Source organism: Hylobates moloch, unplaced genomic scaffold (genome assembly GCF_009828535.3).
Source record: "Hylobates moloch isolate HMO894 unplaced genomic scaffold, HMol_V3 SCAFFOLD_18, whole genome shotgun sequence".
In the NCBI taxonomy this organism is placed as follows: domain Eukaryota; kingdom Metazoa; phylum Chordata; class Mammalia; order Primates; family Hylobatidae; genus Hylobates; species Hylobates moloch.
The window spans coordinates 35705095-35724074 of record NW_026652293.1 but is presented as its reverse complement, the minus strand read 5'-3'; the positions used below and the strand labels follow the sequence as shown (position 1 = coordinate 35724074).

At 34.4% G+C, this 18980-nt stretch overlaps 1 protein-coding gene across 1 annotated transcript in view; it reads left to right on the top strand.

Annotated features, from left to right (window-relative positions):
- The window catches only part of LEPR (leptin receptor), a 97216-nt gene that overhangs the window by 19336 nt on the left and 58900 nt on the right, over positions 1-18980 (top strand). Inside the window, exons 4-5 of the mRNA XM_032136369.2 lie at positions 13886-14094; positions 18194-18339. Of these exons, the coding sequence (XP_031992260.1) occupies positions 13886-14094; positions 18194-18339 (355 nt within the window). The remainder of the gene's footprint in view (positions 1-13885; positions 14095-18193; positions 18340-18980) is intronic.

Sequence of the window (18980 nt, the reverse complement as noted above, 5' to 3'; positions counted from 1 at the left end):
TTACTAGTGTTAGACCACTGAACTAATTCGTTAAGTCACCCAGAGGAGGAACCCAGGTATAGTGCCACTGCCGTCATATCTGGACATTGAATGTCCCTGTGATCATCATTTCCACATGCAGGTCACCTGATGCCGTGACTGATGAATCTACAAGCCCCTGCGTCCTTATGCAATCATCTTGAGGGCCAGTGTCTCAGATGTTGGTATCTAGGTGGTGAGAAGGTGCTCTAGCTGCCGGTGTTTCAGCCTTGTATGACAGTAGATTCTTCAGTCAGATGTTGGGCAACCAGAAAGTAGACAAATGTCCTTAACAAAAGTGACCGAGTTATAAATCTCTAGAGGCCTGAGAAGCCTGGCTGGGGTTGGAAAGTGGAGGTGGAAGACTAATGGATAATGAATGTCCCAGGGTGGATAATTAAAGGATGAAATCATGAGTTTGTTTCTAGTCTATAGAAAGTGACCCAGCAGGGAGAGAAAAGTTGATAATAGAAGGGGAGCCACTGAAGATGTTTTATAGAGTGAATAATGGAATGGGCCAATTCCATGAAAAGAGCGCAGGGTTGGTCTTAAAGAAGGTTTACCTCAACTTTTGAGCATTGAGAGAAGAAAGGAAGCCCTATGGTGGATGAAGATATATTTGAAGTTCAGGGAAGTTTCCTGCTTTATTGAGCAAAATAGGTTTTAGCTCAGAGAAAAGTATTCCTTTGCATAGTAGTACCTTCTTGCGATGACCTAAATGCTTTGGATGTGATTAAAAATTCTCACTTGGGTGCCTATTCTAGACAATTTCTGATCTTATCAGCAGGTTAGGGCAAAGTGCTCAGTTTTAAAGCCCTGTGAATATGTGTAAGGGCTTAAATTCTATTATGTATATATTATAATTATGACAAGGTATTTTTCTGAAAAAGATAAGTATATATATAATATATATATATAAAATTTCAGAGCATTATAAATTTGAATAGTTACTTAGCTATAGCTGAGAATTTTAGCTTCAGTTTAGTCAGCTGAACAGTCATTGGTCTATTCCTCTAAACAATAGGACCCAGAAGAATGAGAAAATTAGGTAAATTAGGTAGATTTTCAAACCTTCTTACAAGATGATTTTTAATTTGGTCTTCTTTTACTTGGAACCTAGGTTTCTAAAAATATTAGCACAGTAAAACCTGTCACAATTCCAAGGAATTTGAGAAATAGTCTCCCATTTTTTTCCTGCCACATTATACCTCTATGATTTGGTTAATATGTTCATTATACCAACTATCACATGCTGTTTCTGCCTTTAATTCTATTTTTGTTTGGCTCTAAAGGCAATGTATCTCCAAATAATTAAATAGGACTCTAATTCAATAGGAAGAGCTGGTCAATATAGGAAGAGCTGGTCAATATAACCAATGAGAACTCCATGGAAGAGAAAATCCATAATGGTGATCACTATAGAAAAGCTTTGAATCAGACCCACCTATTTTGGACATCGGAGTCACAAGAGAAATTTTCAAATGCTTCCATGTGTAAAAAAGTATATTTTAAAAGGGATAAAATCTAATGTTTGTAAGAGATTTAAAACCATATAAATATGTCTCTTAAGGGAAAGCTTTGTTTGGGCTCAGATATTAATGTTTGTCAGAGAGTCTGAAGGACAGATACTCTAGAAATGTAATATTTTGAAAGTGCTCTGAGATTTCCTCTTAGATATAGGAAGGAAATTCTCTTTCTTTATTAGGTGCCTACTGTGTGTTCCAGGCACAGACCTGAGCATGGGGAACAAGGTTCTACAACACAGACTCAGCCCTTGCCCTCCTGGAGCTAACATTTTGTGGTAAAAACAGAAGACATACCAGCAAAGTTTGGAAAGGCTGTGATGTAGTAAATACAGTGCCTTGTGGAAACAAGTACGAGGGATATCCAGCCAAGATGAGGAGGGGGCAGAGGAGAACGAGCCAGAGAGTGAAGAACATTTGCAAAGGCCCAGAGGCACAGATACCACATGGGAAGACTTGAAAAGTTGAGTGTGGTGGGACTGGGAAGCTGGGGAATGAAGAGAAATCAAGATGGAGGGATACACAGGGGTCAGATTATGAAGGGCCCTCCAGGTCATACTTGGAGTTTGGGCTTCTATAACTACTAACACCTACTTTACTTTGTTTTCACAATTACTCCTGCCAGCATTCTTGATGATTTCAGCATCCACGTGACTAATCTTCAGTTTCTTGAGTGCTTATTTTCAATATTCTTGTTTTTTCACATCACTTCGTTCACCCCTTGTCACGGACATGCTCGAGACTTTGTCATCACCAATAAGCATGCTTTTTCTGTAATCTCCATGTCAAGAATCCTGCTCTTTGAGCATCTCCTCTTGCACCCTTCATGTTAGTTTATTCCCTCTACTACCCAACTTCAGGAATAATTCTCCATGGTTCTTGGCTCCCCTTTCTGGGTGCCAGAACCTGGCCTGAGTAACCCTCTCTTCTTCATGAAAAGCAGCCCATATGCGCATCTAAGTTGTTTTCACAGCCTGCTTTCCTATCAGCACAATTTTTAATGGTCCAAAGGCTTTTTGTTTTCATTTTGTTCTGTGTCTGTCTCTTTCTGTCTCTATATTAGCAGTATTTCTGCTGATACACTTCTCTCACAAAACTACCTGGACCTCCAGTGGATCTCTCTGGTGTTCACTCCATTAGATGTGATAAAAGCCTGCAAATCTCCTAGAGATCTTTTCTCTATCTTCTCTTTGATCTTTGCTCAGAAGGCATTTCTTAATTTTAACAGTATTTGCTATCTGGAGAGGCTGGACACTTCAAGACTATGAAGTCCTCCTTTCTTTTGTTTAATGGCCCTTTCTTCAATGTATATCTCTCCTCTTACAGCAAGAAGAAACCAAGAGACATCCTCAACACTTGCTGGAAATCTCCTTAAATATATCATTCAGTTCAGTAGGCACATTCTATACTTTCCACATAACTACAGATGGTAATGTTAATGAGCTCTCTGCTACTACACAAGAAAGACCACTTTTCTCCAGTTTCCAGTAAATTATCTCTCACTTCCTTTTGTGCCCTCACTGGCAGAGTCTTTGAAGTCCACCACATTTCTACTAACAGTCTGTTCGAGGCAATTTAGGCTTTCTTCACCGTGCTTCTCCATATCCTTCTAGCTTCTGTCTGTCCCCTGGTTCCAAAGCCACTCATACATTTTTAGGTTTTCATTATGGCAGCACCCCACTTTCAAGTTCCAATATCTGCATTAGTGATCTAATGTCATATAATAAATTAACCCAAAATGTAGTGGCTTAAAACTATAATCATTTATTATCTCACAATTTCTGTTTCTAAGGAATTCAGCTGCAGCTTAGTGTGGGGTGGAATGGAAAGGGAGTATCTGCTTCAGGGTCTCTTACAAGTACTGCACTGAAGGTTTCAGCCACCAGGACTGTAGTCATTTCAAGGCTCAACTTCAGGAGAAGCTAGTTTTGAGATCAATTCTTGGGGTTCCAAGTTCTTTATGGGATGTTGAACTGAGGGCCTCAGTTCCTCCCTGGCTGTCGGCTGGAGACCTCCTTCTGTTCCTTGTTATGTGGATCTCCCCATAGGACAGCCTGCACCATTGCAGCTGGCTTTCCTGAGAGTGAGCCAGAGAGACTCACTGATGATCTTGCTGCTGAGACAACAGAAGCAGGTGGAGTTTCTCTAATGATCGCTTTTCTCACCCAAACTTACCAGGCTGCCTATATCAGTGTCCATGCAATTTTCCTCCTTTTATTGTGAATAAATTCTTTGAGTTCTGATCTAAGGTGAACCCTTTGTCTCGTGTTCTGAGTCCCATCTCTTATTGTCAGCTCAAGGACTTTCTTGCCATTATCCTCTATTTTCTGCACCATCATGTTTCTCTCTCAGCTAATAGACATGATATAATAACTCCCCTTTAAAAAATAAATTTTCCCTATTACACATTTCTGTCAAGTAACCACCCCATTTCACTACTTCTTTTAAAGAAAACAAAGTTTTGAACTGTATGAATACATTATATCTTCAAAAGTTAATAAAAAGTCAGCAAGTGACTCTGGCCATGAGGGAATAAGAGGGTCTGGGATTACTCTCCGGTCATAAACAACTAGAAAACCGGAAAAAAATGTAGCAAATAATTATTTTCAGACATTGGACAAAGACAGACAGAACTGTGATTCCTAAGAGAAGGAAACAAAATGAGTCCTACTAGTACTTAGGCTTTCTGAACTGTAGAAAATTCTCAGAACATGGCACAGGGCCGAGGAACTCAAGCTGAGCCCAACAATCTTGCAGAGATAAGAGTTCAGAGAGTGTAAGGGGCTCAAGTTCATGGGGCAGAGTACTTTGAGAGCAGGGGCATACACAAAAACTTACAGTGGGGCCACTTAAACTCTTTGGCTGAATATCAATCTGGCCATAATGTTGGGTAAGAAAAACTTCTAGTAAGAGAACAGTTATCAGGGAGCTGTAAGCTAAACAATTCACGGAATTCATAGAGGTCTGGGAATTGTTCAAGTTCCCACAAACGAGATTGGAGAGACCTTGATGAGTGTCAGTGATATTTCATAGGAACCCCTCAAGAGCTATACTTTAAAGGTGGGGCCAAATTAGCCTTAGAGTCAAGGCTACACTATGCTATTCCCCAAAATGCTTAAAGGATGCCCTAAAAGATTCAAATTAGTGCTCAAGTAACTTAACTGACTTTCAGAACAAAATCCAACACTCTTCAAGGCAAAGCAAAACAATATAATATTCAAAAATGAAATATTCACAATGTCTGGCAGACAGTAAACAAATGCTAGATATATGAAAAGATAGGAAAATGTGACCCATAACCAAGAGAAAAAGAAAAAATAGTCAATAGAAACAGACCCAGAAAGGACAGAGATGATAGAATTGGTAGACAAAGACAGCTATCATTAATATGCTGTACATTCTCAAGAATATAAAGGAAAATATGAATATAATGAGAAAAGAAATTGAAGAAGTAAAAAAGAACCCAGTGACATTTTTAAAGATGCAAAATGCATTTTTTTGTAAACAAAAATGCTAAATATCAATTTGGGCATTTAGAATAATGTTATTCAATAAAATAGTATGTAGTGTGTGCAGCCCATAGTGCTAGGCTCTGTAAGGGACGCACTTTTCATCCTCCTTCCCTTCTTTCCTTTCTATCAGGATGGACTCATGGATTCTTATTTTAGTTTGTGGGCTATAAATGTTACATCATTTATTTTATTACTGAAATCATCCCATATTTGGCCAGTGAGAGCGCATTCAAGCTGGCTCCTGTGCACTTTTGATATATCCCCTATCATTTTTGTTTTTTGAGGACTTTCTTTCTACAGTATAAGATGTACCAGGTTGATCTTATACTTTTCCTGATATAACACTGGAATCAGACATTTCTTCAAGGAGCCATGGTTCCTTTTGTTGAAGAATGGTATTTACAAACCAGTGTCTGGAGGATAGTTGTTCATTGTTATTGTTTCTAGCCCTCTCTGTGTGCAGAGCTAGTTAGTGCACACAATATATACACAATGTGTGTACATAATATACACAAATCTATATATCTATATCTCTCTGTATGTACATATATTAAAGGGTGTGTGTTCATACTAATGTGTCCCATTCTAGGCCAAAACCGCAGGGTCCATTCTAAACTTCTTTTCTTTCTTTCTTTCTGTTTTGTAACTTTTTTCTCCAGCAGTGAGAAACCTGGCTTCCCTTTCCCACAATGTATCACTTGCTCGGTGCTAGAATACACACAAAGAATACACATTCTTGCTTGGTGCTAGAATACACACAAAGCAGTTTTAGCATTGCTAACCCATACTGCTGTGAAAAACGAAAACAAACATACTAACTGAAGTACAATATTGTTTACACTCATTTTGCCTTTACTAAGGCTAATGGGTACATGGTCAAATACTGTGTTCCAAAGTTAAATAGGATAGGTCTTCCCTCTCCATTCAGGTGGTTATAGTATTAACTTGATAGACATTAAGGTCTGTTTGTTTCAGTTTGCATTCTTCATTTTTTCCCACTTTCCCTTCTTTTTGTTGATTTTCCATTTATTTGGTGATATCTTACATCTGAATAGTACTTTGCATTTTACAAAATGCTTCTTAAACTTTCCTCCTTGATAAGATTTATCCAGGTCAGCACTTCTTACTTGGCGTTCAATAGGTCTGGGTGGAACTAGATTGCTTGCATTTATTCAGAACATAGATTGCTTAGCTCTGGACCTTCTGAATTCCTCATGGAGTCCAGGAATCTATTTTTTCACAAGTTGTCCAGGTGATTTTTGTGATGAGTCTAGCCTGGGACAACAGCTCAGTCTCAAATTATTTGGGATTGGCAAAGGAAAATTTTGAGGTAATGTTTTTATAGATTACCAATCTGAAATTTAAAATAAGCAACTTGATTAAATGATTTACAAAGCTAATACTAAATTTTCTAATTCCACTTCATTGGTTTGTTCACTGTTTTGCTGTCAGTTTACATTACAATCAGGAAATCAGGCGGCACCAATTTGGTGTTATTCGTGTAATAATTTAGCATAGAATTTGCTTGGAGAAGCTTTAATATGTTCACATTTTCTGGGAAGAAAAATTGGACCAAAAGTCAGAGGACAGAATGTGCTTTCTTTCTATACCATGTATGGCTACCAAAAATGAAATTTCAATACTAAAGAATTATATCTCTACCTTTTGAGTAAAAATATTACCAAAAAGGCAAAAATGATAGAGACAAAATTTTAAATTCATTTGACAACTGTTTTCATACTATTTTCACTTTCAAGTAAAGTTTATTTACATGTAGAGGTATTAAATAAATAGTGGCACTGAGTTTGTATATGCATAAGTATGCTGGTAAGGCATAAAACATTTTGTTGCATATAAAATTTTCAAGAATTCCAGAAATTCTTAATGTTTGCTTGTTTTAAGCCAAGTATATCTCCTGTTACTTTTAAAATTTGATGATCCTTTTATCCTCATACTTTAAAATTATCAAATTTGTTAGAGTATCTTTTGATAGTGATAAAAACAGAGTTCTTAAATTATTATACTGACTTTGGCATGTAACAAGGTTGGTGGATTCCAGGTCTCACACAAACTTGGGAAACTCCTCTTACAAATACAGGAAATAGCTAATGTTTTTCCTTAAAGAAAAGAATCATTTGAAGTAATTACATAATTCTCTAATATTTCCATTTATAAAAGCATTAACATGATTCAGGTTATAATTATTTTTTAGTCATGGTTACTATGGTCTTTATTAATCTCTAAATAAAATGGCGATGATAACAGCAAAATTTATCTTGTGATAATAAGGCATGTTGGGTGTAATGAAATGAACATTGAACATGATGCACAAGACTTCAGTTGAATTCCAGGTCTGCATTCTCTCCAAATCTCAGGTTTCTTACCTATAAAGTAGATGATGTTAGTTCCCTCAAAGGATGCTTTGAAAAATTGGATTAGATAATATTACTAAAGGTGTTTCATATAAATTGTAATAATGAAATTTGATGATATATTTAATGTGCTTTCTCTATTTTTGTGTCCTTTGCCCATCAAATACCCACTGGTAGGGAGTACAAAATACTTTTGGCTTATAACTGGGGAGGCAAAATTTTCTTTTTTCTTAAAGGGCCAAATAGTAAACATTTTGGGGTTTGTGGACCATCCTGTCTTGGTCACAGCTATTCAACTCTGTGCTTGTACAAAAGCAATTATAGTTAGTATGTAAATTGAATTAATGTTACTACATTTATGGGCACTGAAATTTGAATTTCATATGATTTTCATGTATCATGAAACAGTCTTTTTTTTTTTTTAATTGAAAATGTAAGTAACCATTCTTAGCTCATGGGCTGTACAAAAACAGGCAGATGGCTGGATTTGGCCTGTGGGCCAGAGTTTGCTGATCCCAAGCTTAGAACATTTTGAAATTAGTTTCAGATTGATGCTGATAGTGTCACGATGGGGTTAGCTGTTGGCGTGGTTAGGAAAGCTTTTTTAAAAACCAACCAACAAACAATGAATTACTATAGTGCATATTTTATCATGTAGATACTATATAGTCATTATTAAGGATATATACTCTATATAATGTTTTGCATGTATATTACATTTATTAACAAAATGAAAAAGAGATTGAATAAATAGGAAATACATCAGTGAAGTAATGAAGAAACCATAGAGTTAATCTGATTTTAAATTCGCCCTTTTTTAACAAATATTCAGTGTATTTAGAAAAGGATGGCATTGGCAAGACCATCTAAAGTAAGCTGATGTAATTCTAACTTTTCTTTTTGTCTTAAAATATGACTAAAATTTTCTATCGTTTAAAATGTTAGCGGAGAGTATATGTGTTGTTTTGTACTCAACTTAGGCAAATATTCTTGCTTTAAAATTCTGAAGTTTTTCAGCCAAAGCATAATTCCTTGCAAGAATGTTTCTGACATAAAACACCATAGTCTGTTCAATTTTTTCACAGCCTTTTTGTAAAAGCTTTTATTTTAATGTTTGAAAAACACATAAAAGGTCTGGCTTGGTATTTTTAAAAATTACATTTTATTTGCTTTGCTTAAAGATTTAGATAAAATCAAAAGTGCTAAATCAGGCTATCTCTAATGCAAAACAATATTTTATGGGTGGATAGCATTTTACAGTTTTCAAAAATACCTTTATGTAATTATTGTCTTTGATATTGACATCCTTGTAAACATAGATGGTTCAGGGATTATCTTGGTTTTTTGATTAAGGAAACTGAGGCTCACAAATATAAACTTACTTGTCCATGATCTTATGGCTAATAAGCAAACAGAAGTACTTGATTTTAGATCTCAGTGTTAATTTAGTGTGCTTTTGACACTAATATCCCCTATACAGTTCCCAGTAGATTCCTTGGCGCATTAAAGCCCTGCAAATGTTGTTTCAGGGTTGATTTTTTTTAGCAGTAAAGTAATAATAAATTCTATTACTTGAAAATATATTATAATTCAAAACATTTAGTATTAGTGGGGTATGCATAGAAAGATTAGGGTCTATTTTTCATGTTTTTTATATCTGGATGCTCATGTATATGCTTGTTTATTATAGCTTCTAAAGCAACACTTTTCCTTTTTTTTGTACTGATTTTTAAAGTATTATATTCGTTAATTACAGTGTTTTCCCTCTACAAGGACTGCAAGATTTCTGAAGGCAGTGATCATGCACTATCTCCTATCCCCAGGTTCTTTGAAAAACAGAGTGTGGTTTTGATATGAGGTAGCAGATATTAATGGATAGAATGGGGCAGCACAGGTGAGATGGGTAGTCAGAGGCACTGTTACTCCTCACTCTTCTCCCCACTGCTCTTATTCTATAGTCATTTCATTTACACCAATACTTAGACTCCCTAAAGGATGAGGAAGATTTGTAAAAAATCTAACAAGAAACAACAACTGTCTGTTCTTGGTTGCATGCTATTATTTTTTATGCCCTGGATTTGGTAACCCTACCTAGCTAATTATAATAATTTTTTTAAGACTAACCTACTTATTTGAAGGTTTAAAATGATAGGCAAAGTATTGCTTACAAAAATTTTCCTAGATTTTCTTTCTTTTTCTAAATAGTTTTATTGAGGTATGGTTGATATATAATAAGCTGTACATATTTAAATTATAAATTTCACAAATATTGATGTGAGAAATCACTCATAAAACCATCAGTGTGATAAAGAAAATGAATATATCATCAATTAGAAAATTTCTTCCTGCTCCTTTGTAATCCCACCCTCATGCTCCTACCCATGGTACTTCCTCCTCCCACCCCACCTCTGTCCCTAGGGAATGACTGATCTGATTTCTAGCACATAGCCTACTATTACTCTAGCATTTTTTAGAACTTTATATAAATGCAATCATACAGTACTTTGTTGTGCTTTCATATACATGATTATCTTGAGATTCATTAATGTTGTTTATGTCAGTATTTCATTCACTTTGATTGCTGAATAGCATTCCACTAAATGGTTATATTGCAATTTGTTCATCCATTCACCTGTTGATAGGCATTTAAATTGTTTATAGTTTTTGACTGTTACAAATGAAGTTGTCACAAGTGTTAGATTTGAAATATGTTTTCATGTCTCTTGGATAAAGGCCTGGGCATGGAATGGGTACATCATATGGTAGGTGTATGTTTAACAACTTAAGAGAGTGCCAAACTATTTTCCAAAATTGTATCATTTTGCATTCCCACCAGCAGTATAAGAGTTCCAGTTGCTCCACATCTTCACCAATACTTGGTATAGTTGGTCTTTTTTAAAAATTTTAACCATTCTAGTATGTGGCTAGCGATATCTCATTGTGATTTTAGTTTGTGTTTCTTGAGTGACTAATGATGTTGAGCACCTTTTCATGTGCTTATTTGCCATAACTGTGATTTATATGGTGAAGTGACTGTGCCTATCTTTTTAACTGGGCTGTTGGTATTATGATTATTTAGTTTTGAGTGTCGTATATACCTTATGGATACAAATCTTTTATCAGATAGATAGATGATTGGCAAATATGTTCTCTGTGTATGGTTTGTCTTTTTGTTGTCTTTCATAGTGCTTCACAAAAAACAAATTTTCAATTTTGATAGAGTCTAATTTATCAATTTGTTCTTTTATGGATCATGCTTTTTGTGTCATATGTAAGAAATTTTTAATTAACCCAAGGTCACAAAATTTTTTACTTACGTTTTCTTCTAGAAGTTTCATAGCTTTAGGTTTTACATTTAGATTTATGATCCATTTGGAATTAATTTTTGTATCTGATGTGAGGTATGGATCAAAGTTCTTTTCTTTTATTGTATATAGATATTCCATTGTTCCAGCACAATTTATCAGAAAGATTATCCTTTTTCCACAGAATTGCTTTTGTGCCTTTGTAGAAAATCAGTTGTCCATGTAAGTGTTAGTCTATTCTAGATTCTATTCTGGTCCATTCATTTACTTTTTTTGTTTTTACATGAATACTTCATTGGCCTGATTATTGCAGCTTTATGATACATGTTGAAGTTAGGTATTGTTATTCTTCAAAATATGTTCTTCAGTTTCAAAGTTGTTTTGGCTCTTCTGGATTCTTTGCATTTCCATATGAATTTTTAGATTCATCTTGTCAATTTGTATAAAATAACCTGCTGAGATTGTGAGTAACATTGCATTAAATCTGTAGATAAATTTGAGGAGAGCTGGCATATTAACCATATTGAGTCTTCTGACCCATAAGCACAGTACATCTCTCATTTTAGTTAGGTCTTAATAATTTCTGTCAACAGCATTTCATAGTTTTCAATGTACAGATCCTAAACATCTTTTGTCAAATACATTCCAAAGTATTTCTATTTTTGGTGTTATTGTAAATGATATTTTAAAATAATTTCTGTTTCATCAGTTATCCAATATAAATTCAATATGATAAAATTATTCATATTTCCTTATGATCCTTTTAATATCTGTAGGCTGTGTAGCAATATTGTGCTTTCAGTTTTTATATTGTTAATTTGTGACTTCTATGGTTTTTCCTGCTCAGTCTGTGATATGGTTTGGCCATGTTCCCACCCAAATCTCATCTCGTAGTTCCCATAATCCCCATGTGTCATGGGAGGAATCCAGTGGGAGGTAATCATGGGGGTGGTTACCTCCATGCTGTTCTTCACTATTATGGCAGTTACCTCCATGATAATGAGTGAGTTCTCATGAGAGCTGATGGTTTTATAAGGGGCTTTTCCCCACCTTCACTCTGTACTTCTCCTTGCTGCCACCATGTTTGCATGTCCTTCCACCATGATTGTAAGTTTCCTGAGGCCTCCTCAGCCCTGCGGAACTGTGACTCAATTAAACCTCTTCCCTTTATAAATTACCCAGTCTTGGGTATTTCTTCATAGCAGCATAAGAATGACTAATACAGTCTGGTTAAAGCTTCTTTCATGTTTTAAAATCTTTTAACCAGCTTTTGGTTTTCTTGATCTTTGTGTATTATTTTTTCTGTATTTTATTTCATTATATTGTGATTTGATATTTATGATTTCTCATCTATTTTAAATTTTGGTTTAATTTGGTCTTTTTTTCTCCTAGTTTGTTAACACGGAAGCTGAGGTCATTGATTTGAGACTTTTCTTTTTTTCTCATATAGGCAGTTAGTGCCTATATTTAGTGTTAAACACATTTCCCTGGAATTATTGCTGTAAGCAATATCCTACCTTAAAGAATATGTTGTATTTTAATTTTCATGTACTTAAACATCCTTCTAATTTTTTTTGATATGTTTTTTGACTCGGGAATTATTTAGAAGTGTGTTCAGTTTCCAACTATTTAGGGCCTTTCTAAATATCTTTCTGTTATTGATTTCTGTTATTAATCCTATTTCTGTGTGACTGGAATCCTTTAAAATTTATTGAGACTTGTTTTATGGCCCAGAATATGGTCTTCCTTGGTAACTGCTTTTGAAAAGAATGTGCATTCTGCTGTTGTTGCATGGAGTGTTCTTGAAATGTCTAGGAGGTCAAGTCAGTTGATGCATTGTTCACGTTGTTATCCTTACTAATTTCTGTCTACTTGTTATATCAATGGAGAAGAATGTTACATCAATGATGAATTGAAATTAATCAATAATTATGGATTAGTCTATTTCTCCTTAAGTTTCTCTCAATCTTTTGCTTCATGTATTTTGAAACTCTGTTATTGGATACATAAATGTTTTGGATTGTTATGTCCTCTTGGTGAATTGATCCCTTTTTCATTATGAAATGATCATCTTTATCCCGTGGAATATTCACTGCTTTGAAATCTACTTTCTCTGACATTAATATAACCATTACAACTTTCTTTTGACTAATCTTGTGATGGTATATCTTTTCCCATTCATTTCCTTTTATTTGTGTTTATAGTTAAAATTGATTTCTTATAGGTTGTTTATAATTGGGTCTTCTTAATCCAGCATGATAATCTTTGCCTTCTAAATGGGATGTCAAGGCTGTTTGCATTTAGTGTGATAATTGATATGTTTAGGTTTAAATCTTTTTATTTCTTTTCTTATCCTATTTTATTATTTGTTCCCCTTTTCCTCTTTTTATGCCTTCTTTTTGGTTTTTTAAATGATTCTACTTAATATCCTTTGTTGCTTATTAATTATATGTTCTTGTTTTATTATTTTAGTGGTTACTTTAGCATTTATGATATTTGCCTTCAATTTATTATAGTCCAAGAGATAGTATACCTTTAAGTGATATCATACCACTTCGTGTAAGAACATTACAAATTTCTCCCCTCCCAAGCTTGGTACTAATGCCATACATTTTACTTTTACCTATGTCGTAAACTCCACACCACGGAGCTATTATTTTTGCTTTAAACAATCAATAAATATTTATCATTTTAGTTAAATTTCATGTATTTGTGTGAAACCACATTTCTATCTGCTATCATTTTTTTTTTTTTTTTTTGCCTGATGGATTTCTTTTAGCATTTTTTGTAGTGCAAGTCTGGTGGTGATGAATTCTTTTTGCTTTGGTATGTCTGAAAAAAAAAAGCCTTTATTTCATCATTATTTTGAAAGCTGTTTTCACTGGGTGTAGGATTTTAGGATTGCAGTTTTTCTTTTATTTTAGTACTTCACTTTTGTTTCACTATCTTTTTGCTTATGTTATTCCTGATGATTAACCTGCTATAATCTTTATCTTTGTTTTTCTAATGTAGAGTATCTTTTTTTTTTTTTCAGATAACCTTTAAGCTGGGTGTCCCAAATAGTTTACTTCAATTTGTATTTAGTATCCTGCTTTAAAAGCCTATCCAGTATTTTCATATCTGTTTTAATATTTAGCTCTTATTTTTCAATATAGGCCTGAAGTGTTAGAAGATTCACCTCTGGTTCCCCAAAAAGGCAGTTTTCAGATGGCTCACTGCAATTGCAGTGTTCATGAATGTTGTGAATGTCTTGTGCCTGTGCCAGCAGCCAAACTCAATGACACTCTCCTTATGTGTTTGAAAATCACATCTGGTGGAGTAATTTTCCAGTCACCTCTAATGTCAGTTCAGCCCATAAATATGGGTAAGTTATGCACTAAAATGATGATAATAGGTCTAAACATCAGTCATATATAAAGGTTAAAAATTGCTTACAGAAATATTTGCTAGCTTATCTCACTTTGCTTAACACTTTAATGATGGTAGATGTAGTACTGGGGGTATTAAGGGTGGCTTCTAGAATGATTTAACAATAATATGTATATCTCTGCCATTGTCACTTAAATTCTGTTTTGAAAACTTTTCTTTAAATCCTGGATCTGTGTAATGGATGTGTATTGATTGGACATCACTTTTTCACATCTCAGATAACTATTTTTGAAAATAATTAGAAGCATGTTTCTTACCTGAATTTATTCCTTCAATAAATATTTCTTAGAGGCTCATGTTTGTCAGAGACTGTTCTAGGAGCTGGAAAAAGAGTGGGAAATTAGACACAGTTCCTACCTCAGAGAGCAGCGACAAACAATAGTAGGCAGAGACAATGATAAAAGAGTAAATGAGTAATTTACTGTACAAACATGATTACAAAAAACTTCAAATAATAGACAACACTCTGTTTTCTTTGTGCAAAGATCCCGCAAGTCTCTTTTTATCAATTTAAATATACAATTACAAATGTGAATAATACAGGCAAATGTTAGCACTATGTATTTAATTTATTAATTTCATTTAATTATATGTAATTTAGCAGTTTTTCTCCACTTATGTTTCCTGAAACAATTATATGCAAACTCTTTTATGTCTGATTTTGCATCATTGGTTTTGACATCACTACAGCCACTTTTCCAAGTATCTGATACAATTTCCCATACAACTCAAGCTTTACTTCTAAGTTACTCGAGATACAGCACTTTTTGAAACTGTGTATGACATCATATTTTAACATTAAGACTTTCAAATAATTTGTCCTGTAGGGATATAGTTGTGATCTCCATAACATAATTACAATGGCATACAAGCAATTCAATCGTGAAGTTATACCATAGAGAAAAAAGTTACAAAATCTTTATTCAATATCATTTTCTTTTCTTTTCAAAACTAATTCTACGTGATGATTTTTTAGAAGCATTTAGAGTCAACATTGAGTGCATTGTTTTTCAAAATGAAGTAGTTAAGGGAAAGTGCTATGGAATTTTTAAGAACTTGAAAACTTTCTTAATTTTGTCTTCATGCAGAGATAATTTTGGGGAAAATATTTCCTTCTATTTGAATAGATATGATAATATCCCCAAATTATATGTTCCATGAAAAAAATAAAACTGGTGTGATAGAGTGTCAGGGACTATTGTTTCTACTATGTAGATCAAATAAGATCTCCTTTAGGACATAGCATTTGAACTGAATGAAGAAGAGATATCCATGCAAAAATCCAGAGCAAAAGGTGCTCCAAGCAGGAAGAACAATACTCACAAAATCCCTAAGATACAATGAACTTGGTAATTTGAGGAACAAAACAGAAGACCTTTGTGCTAGGAGTGAATGAGATATGAGAGTATTAAGGGATGAGTTCAGAGTTACCTGCTCCAGAGCATACTGCAGGCCAGGGTGGAGAAGTAAAGAACTGTTTTGGTTTGGATCTGTTTGTGAGATGGTGCTGACTGGACTGTCTAGTGGATGGAGTTGTAGAGTGTGAAGGACAGAGGGGTATCAAGAATAACCCTTAAATTTAGACCTGAGCATCTAGGTGAAGAGAGACACCAGATACTGAGATACGGAAACTCAGGGAAGACTAGGTGTGTGTACAGAAATCAAGAGCTCTATTTTGGACACATTATATTTGAGATGTCTATTGGAAACCTAAGAGACGTGAGTAAGAAGTTGGACATATTAGTCTAAAGTTTAGGGGAGATAGATATATTTGGGAGTTGTTAGCATATCAAGGTTTATAGTATTGTATGAGATCACCTGTTTAGAGTTCAGGAAGAGAAAGACTGAGGGGTTATCAGTAAGAATGAAGGAGTAAAAGAGTATGTTGTTGTAGAAGCCAAGTGAAAAAAATATTTCAAGAAGGAGGGAATAAGCATCTGTGGAGTGCTGCTGAGAGGCAGAGTAAGATGAACAGGAAATTGACTTTGGGTTTATTTTTGTATTTCTAATAATGCATATTAATATTGTCAACCTAAAATTTATGACAGATATCAACTCTATAAAGCAAAAAGTTTATCTGGGAATAGTAGGGGATTGCAGTTCTAGACATGCATGCTATGGAATGACTATGACACATCCACGGGGGATTGGAGTAAAGGGGAAGCTTGAAAAGACATATAGGAGACCTCCATGTAAGCTGTTTTGAACAAACATTATTGGTTACGAGACCTTGCTGCAGGGTTTGGCATTAGCTCATTGGTGGAGACAGCCGTTGTTAGGCAAGTGTCTCTGTGCAAGCGGTTTTTACGGAATACTGTGGTTTTGAGGAATTCTTTACGTCGTTCCAATGTAGGCATACATACATAAGGGGACTCCTTCATGGCCTCCCAACTCCATTGTGTTAGGGTTTTGCATTAATAACTCCAGTTTGATACTGATAACTTTTACAATATGCAGATAGGAAATGTACAATAGCTTGTAATATTGTGTTTTTACTTTTCTTTGGTATATATTGTTTTCTCTTTGGTCATGGGAACACAGTAAATTTCACCTGTTGTTTCCCGACTTTTGTGTTTAGCTGTCTCTGCTTTAAAGTAACTGAAATTTATAATATGTCACATAAAGTAAAACCTCATTGATTTTGACTAAAAGAGGAAAATTGTGACCATATTCTTGAAAATATAGAATGTGAAAATTATCTTATGCTCTTTAGTTATTGAAAATAAAATTCAAATCAGTAAGTGTTTCAGTTTAATGATAATTTCTATATACAAGAATAATTCCTGTTAATTGTAAAAACCTTGCTAATATAGAGATGAACAAACAAGAAAATGCATCGATTTTCTATCACTTTGGCAATCTTTCTGTTTTAAACATATCAGGAATCCAAGTCCAAATGTGTGTTAAACTTTCAAAATTTAAACATTAAACATTTTTAATATTCTCAGAAACTTCATCTCTACTTCTGATGACAAGCCAGGGACTGCCGATGCTGCATTTATTGCATGGGAATATTCATGCTGTTAGTTATTTGAGTAGGTTTGTCTAGATTATAGTGATCTAAAATTAATAGACAAGCTGAATTTTGGATCGTTTTATGTATTTCCAAATAGTGTTCTGCAAAATACTTTTTTCCTTTTTAACCACTAAAATAATTGAAGTGGGTGAGGTTCAGGGGGGGACTTCAGATAAGTTTGAGGATGCTGGGTTTAATAAAGTTAAGTGGGAAAGGATTACTGTTCTAACAACTACGCATAAAGCTGTGAAAAGGCAACAGTTATACTAGTCTGTAGGAACAGTACTCTAAAAATTACAATAGGGAGATATACTTCTTTTTTTTTTTTTTTTGAGACAAGATCTTATTCTGTCACCCACACTGGAGCACAGTGGCATGATCATGGCTCACTGCAGTCTCAACCTCCTGGGCTCAACCGATCCTCTCACCTCAGGTTCCCGAGTAGCTGGGACTACAGGTGCATGCCACCACACCAATATGTACTATTATATTTCAGACCATAAGCCCATTTTAATTATTGTTAATTTTTACTTAATATTTACTATATTTGCTCTTTTCTAAATAGTAATTAGTACATTAAATAAGATTTTTACATAACCAATATTTCACCGTAACATTATTTCCAAGCTTTTGGGAATAGTGCTTATTGATTCAATGATATGTAAGAACTGTCCTATAAATAGTTGAGTAAAACTGACATTTTAAACCAAAAAAACAAAAAATAAAGTGGGATTCTTATAAGGGGACATCACATTTAGCAAAATAATCTCATTTACTGATTCATAGTCTTTACCACTTAAGGGGAGGGAAATGAATATACATGGATTGCTATGAGCAGGTACAAGGACGAGACCCAGTATTCAAGCTTGTTTCGGTTCTATAATTAGTCCTTGGATAAAGTCACCTTTTAAGTACTTGAAAGACAAGATATGATGAAAATTTATTTTGACTTTATTTTATTCCGCTATAATTGTCATGAAAATTACTTGACTTAAAAGTATTCTCTTTTTTTCTTAAGTGAAGCCTGATCCACCATTAGGTTTGCATATGGAAATCACAGATGATGGTAATTTAAAGATTTCTTGGTCCAGCCCACCACTGGTACCATTTCCACTTCAATATCAAGTGAAATATTCAGAGAATTCTACAACAGTTATCAGAGAAGTAAGTATATTTTAGTAAGTAAAATGAAAAGTTGAGAAGTAAATAAAGATCCTCTTAACTCCCATAGCAATTACTCTCTGCGTACTAAATATATACATTTCTTCTAAAGCAGAATGAATTATAATTCAATATTTCATATTATATATCATATATAGATAGATATATGTATGTATATATATGGCTATAGGAAATCTAGTACAGAAACTTGAATTCATAATTACAATTATTTTCCACCAACAGACCACTGATTTCATCTTTTTTTAATTGCTCAATCTATTTGAATGTTTTTCTGAATGTGGCAACAGAAAGATTTTTGCTTGGCTAATCATTAGTTGAGCTTCTGAATCTTCTGCTAGCCCCATCTGTGCACATTCCTGTAAAATCCAGTTTTAGCAAAGAACTCTGCTAGGTCATTTTAGCAGGAAACCCCCCACCCTGGATATCTGATGAATATTTGATCAGATTTCTCATCCTCCACCATTCCCCAAATGATGTTTGATCACCATGGCCTGTCTTCAGCAAGAATTCTGTTAGGTCAGTTTAGCCAGAATCCCTCTTACCATGATGTTTTTGCTTAGTAATTTTCTATCTACTCCCTGCTTCTTGGCTATAACTTCCCTGTTGTCCATGCTGTATTTGGA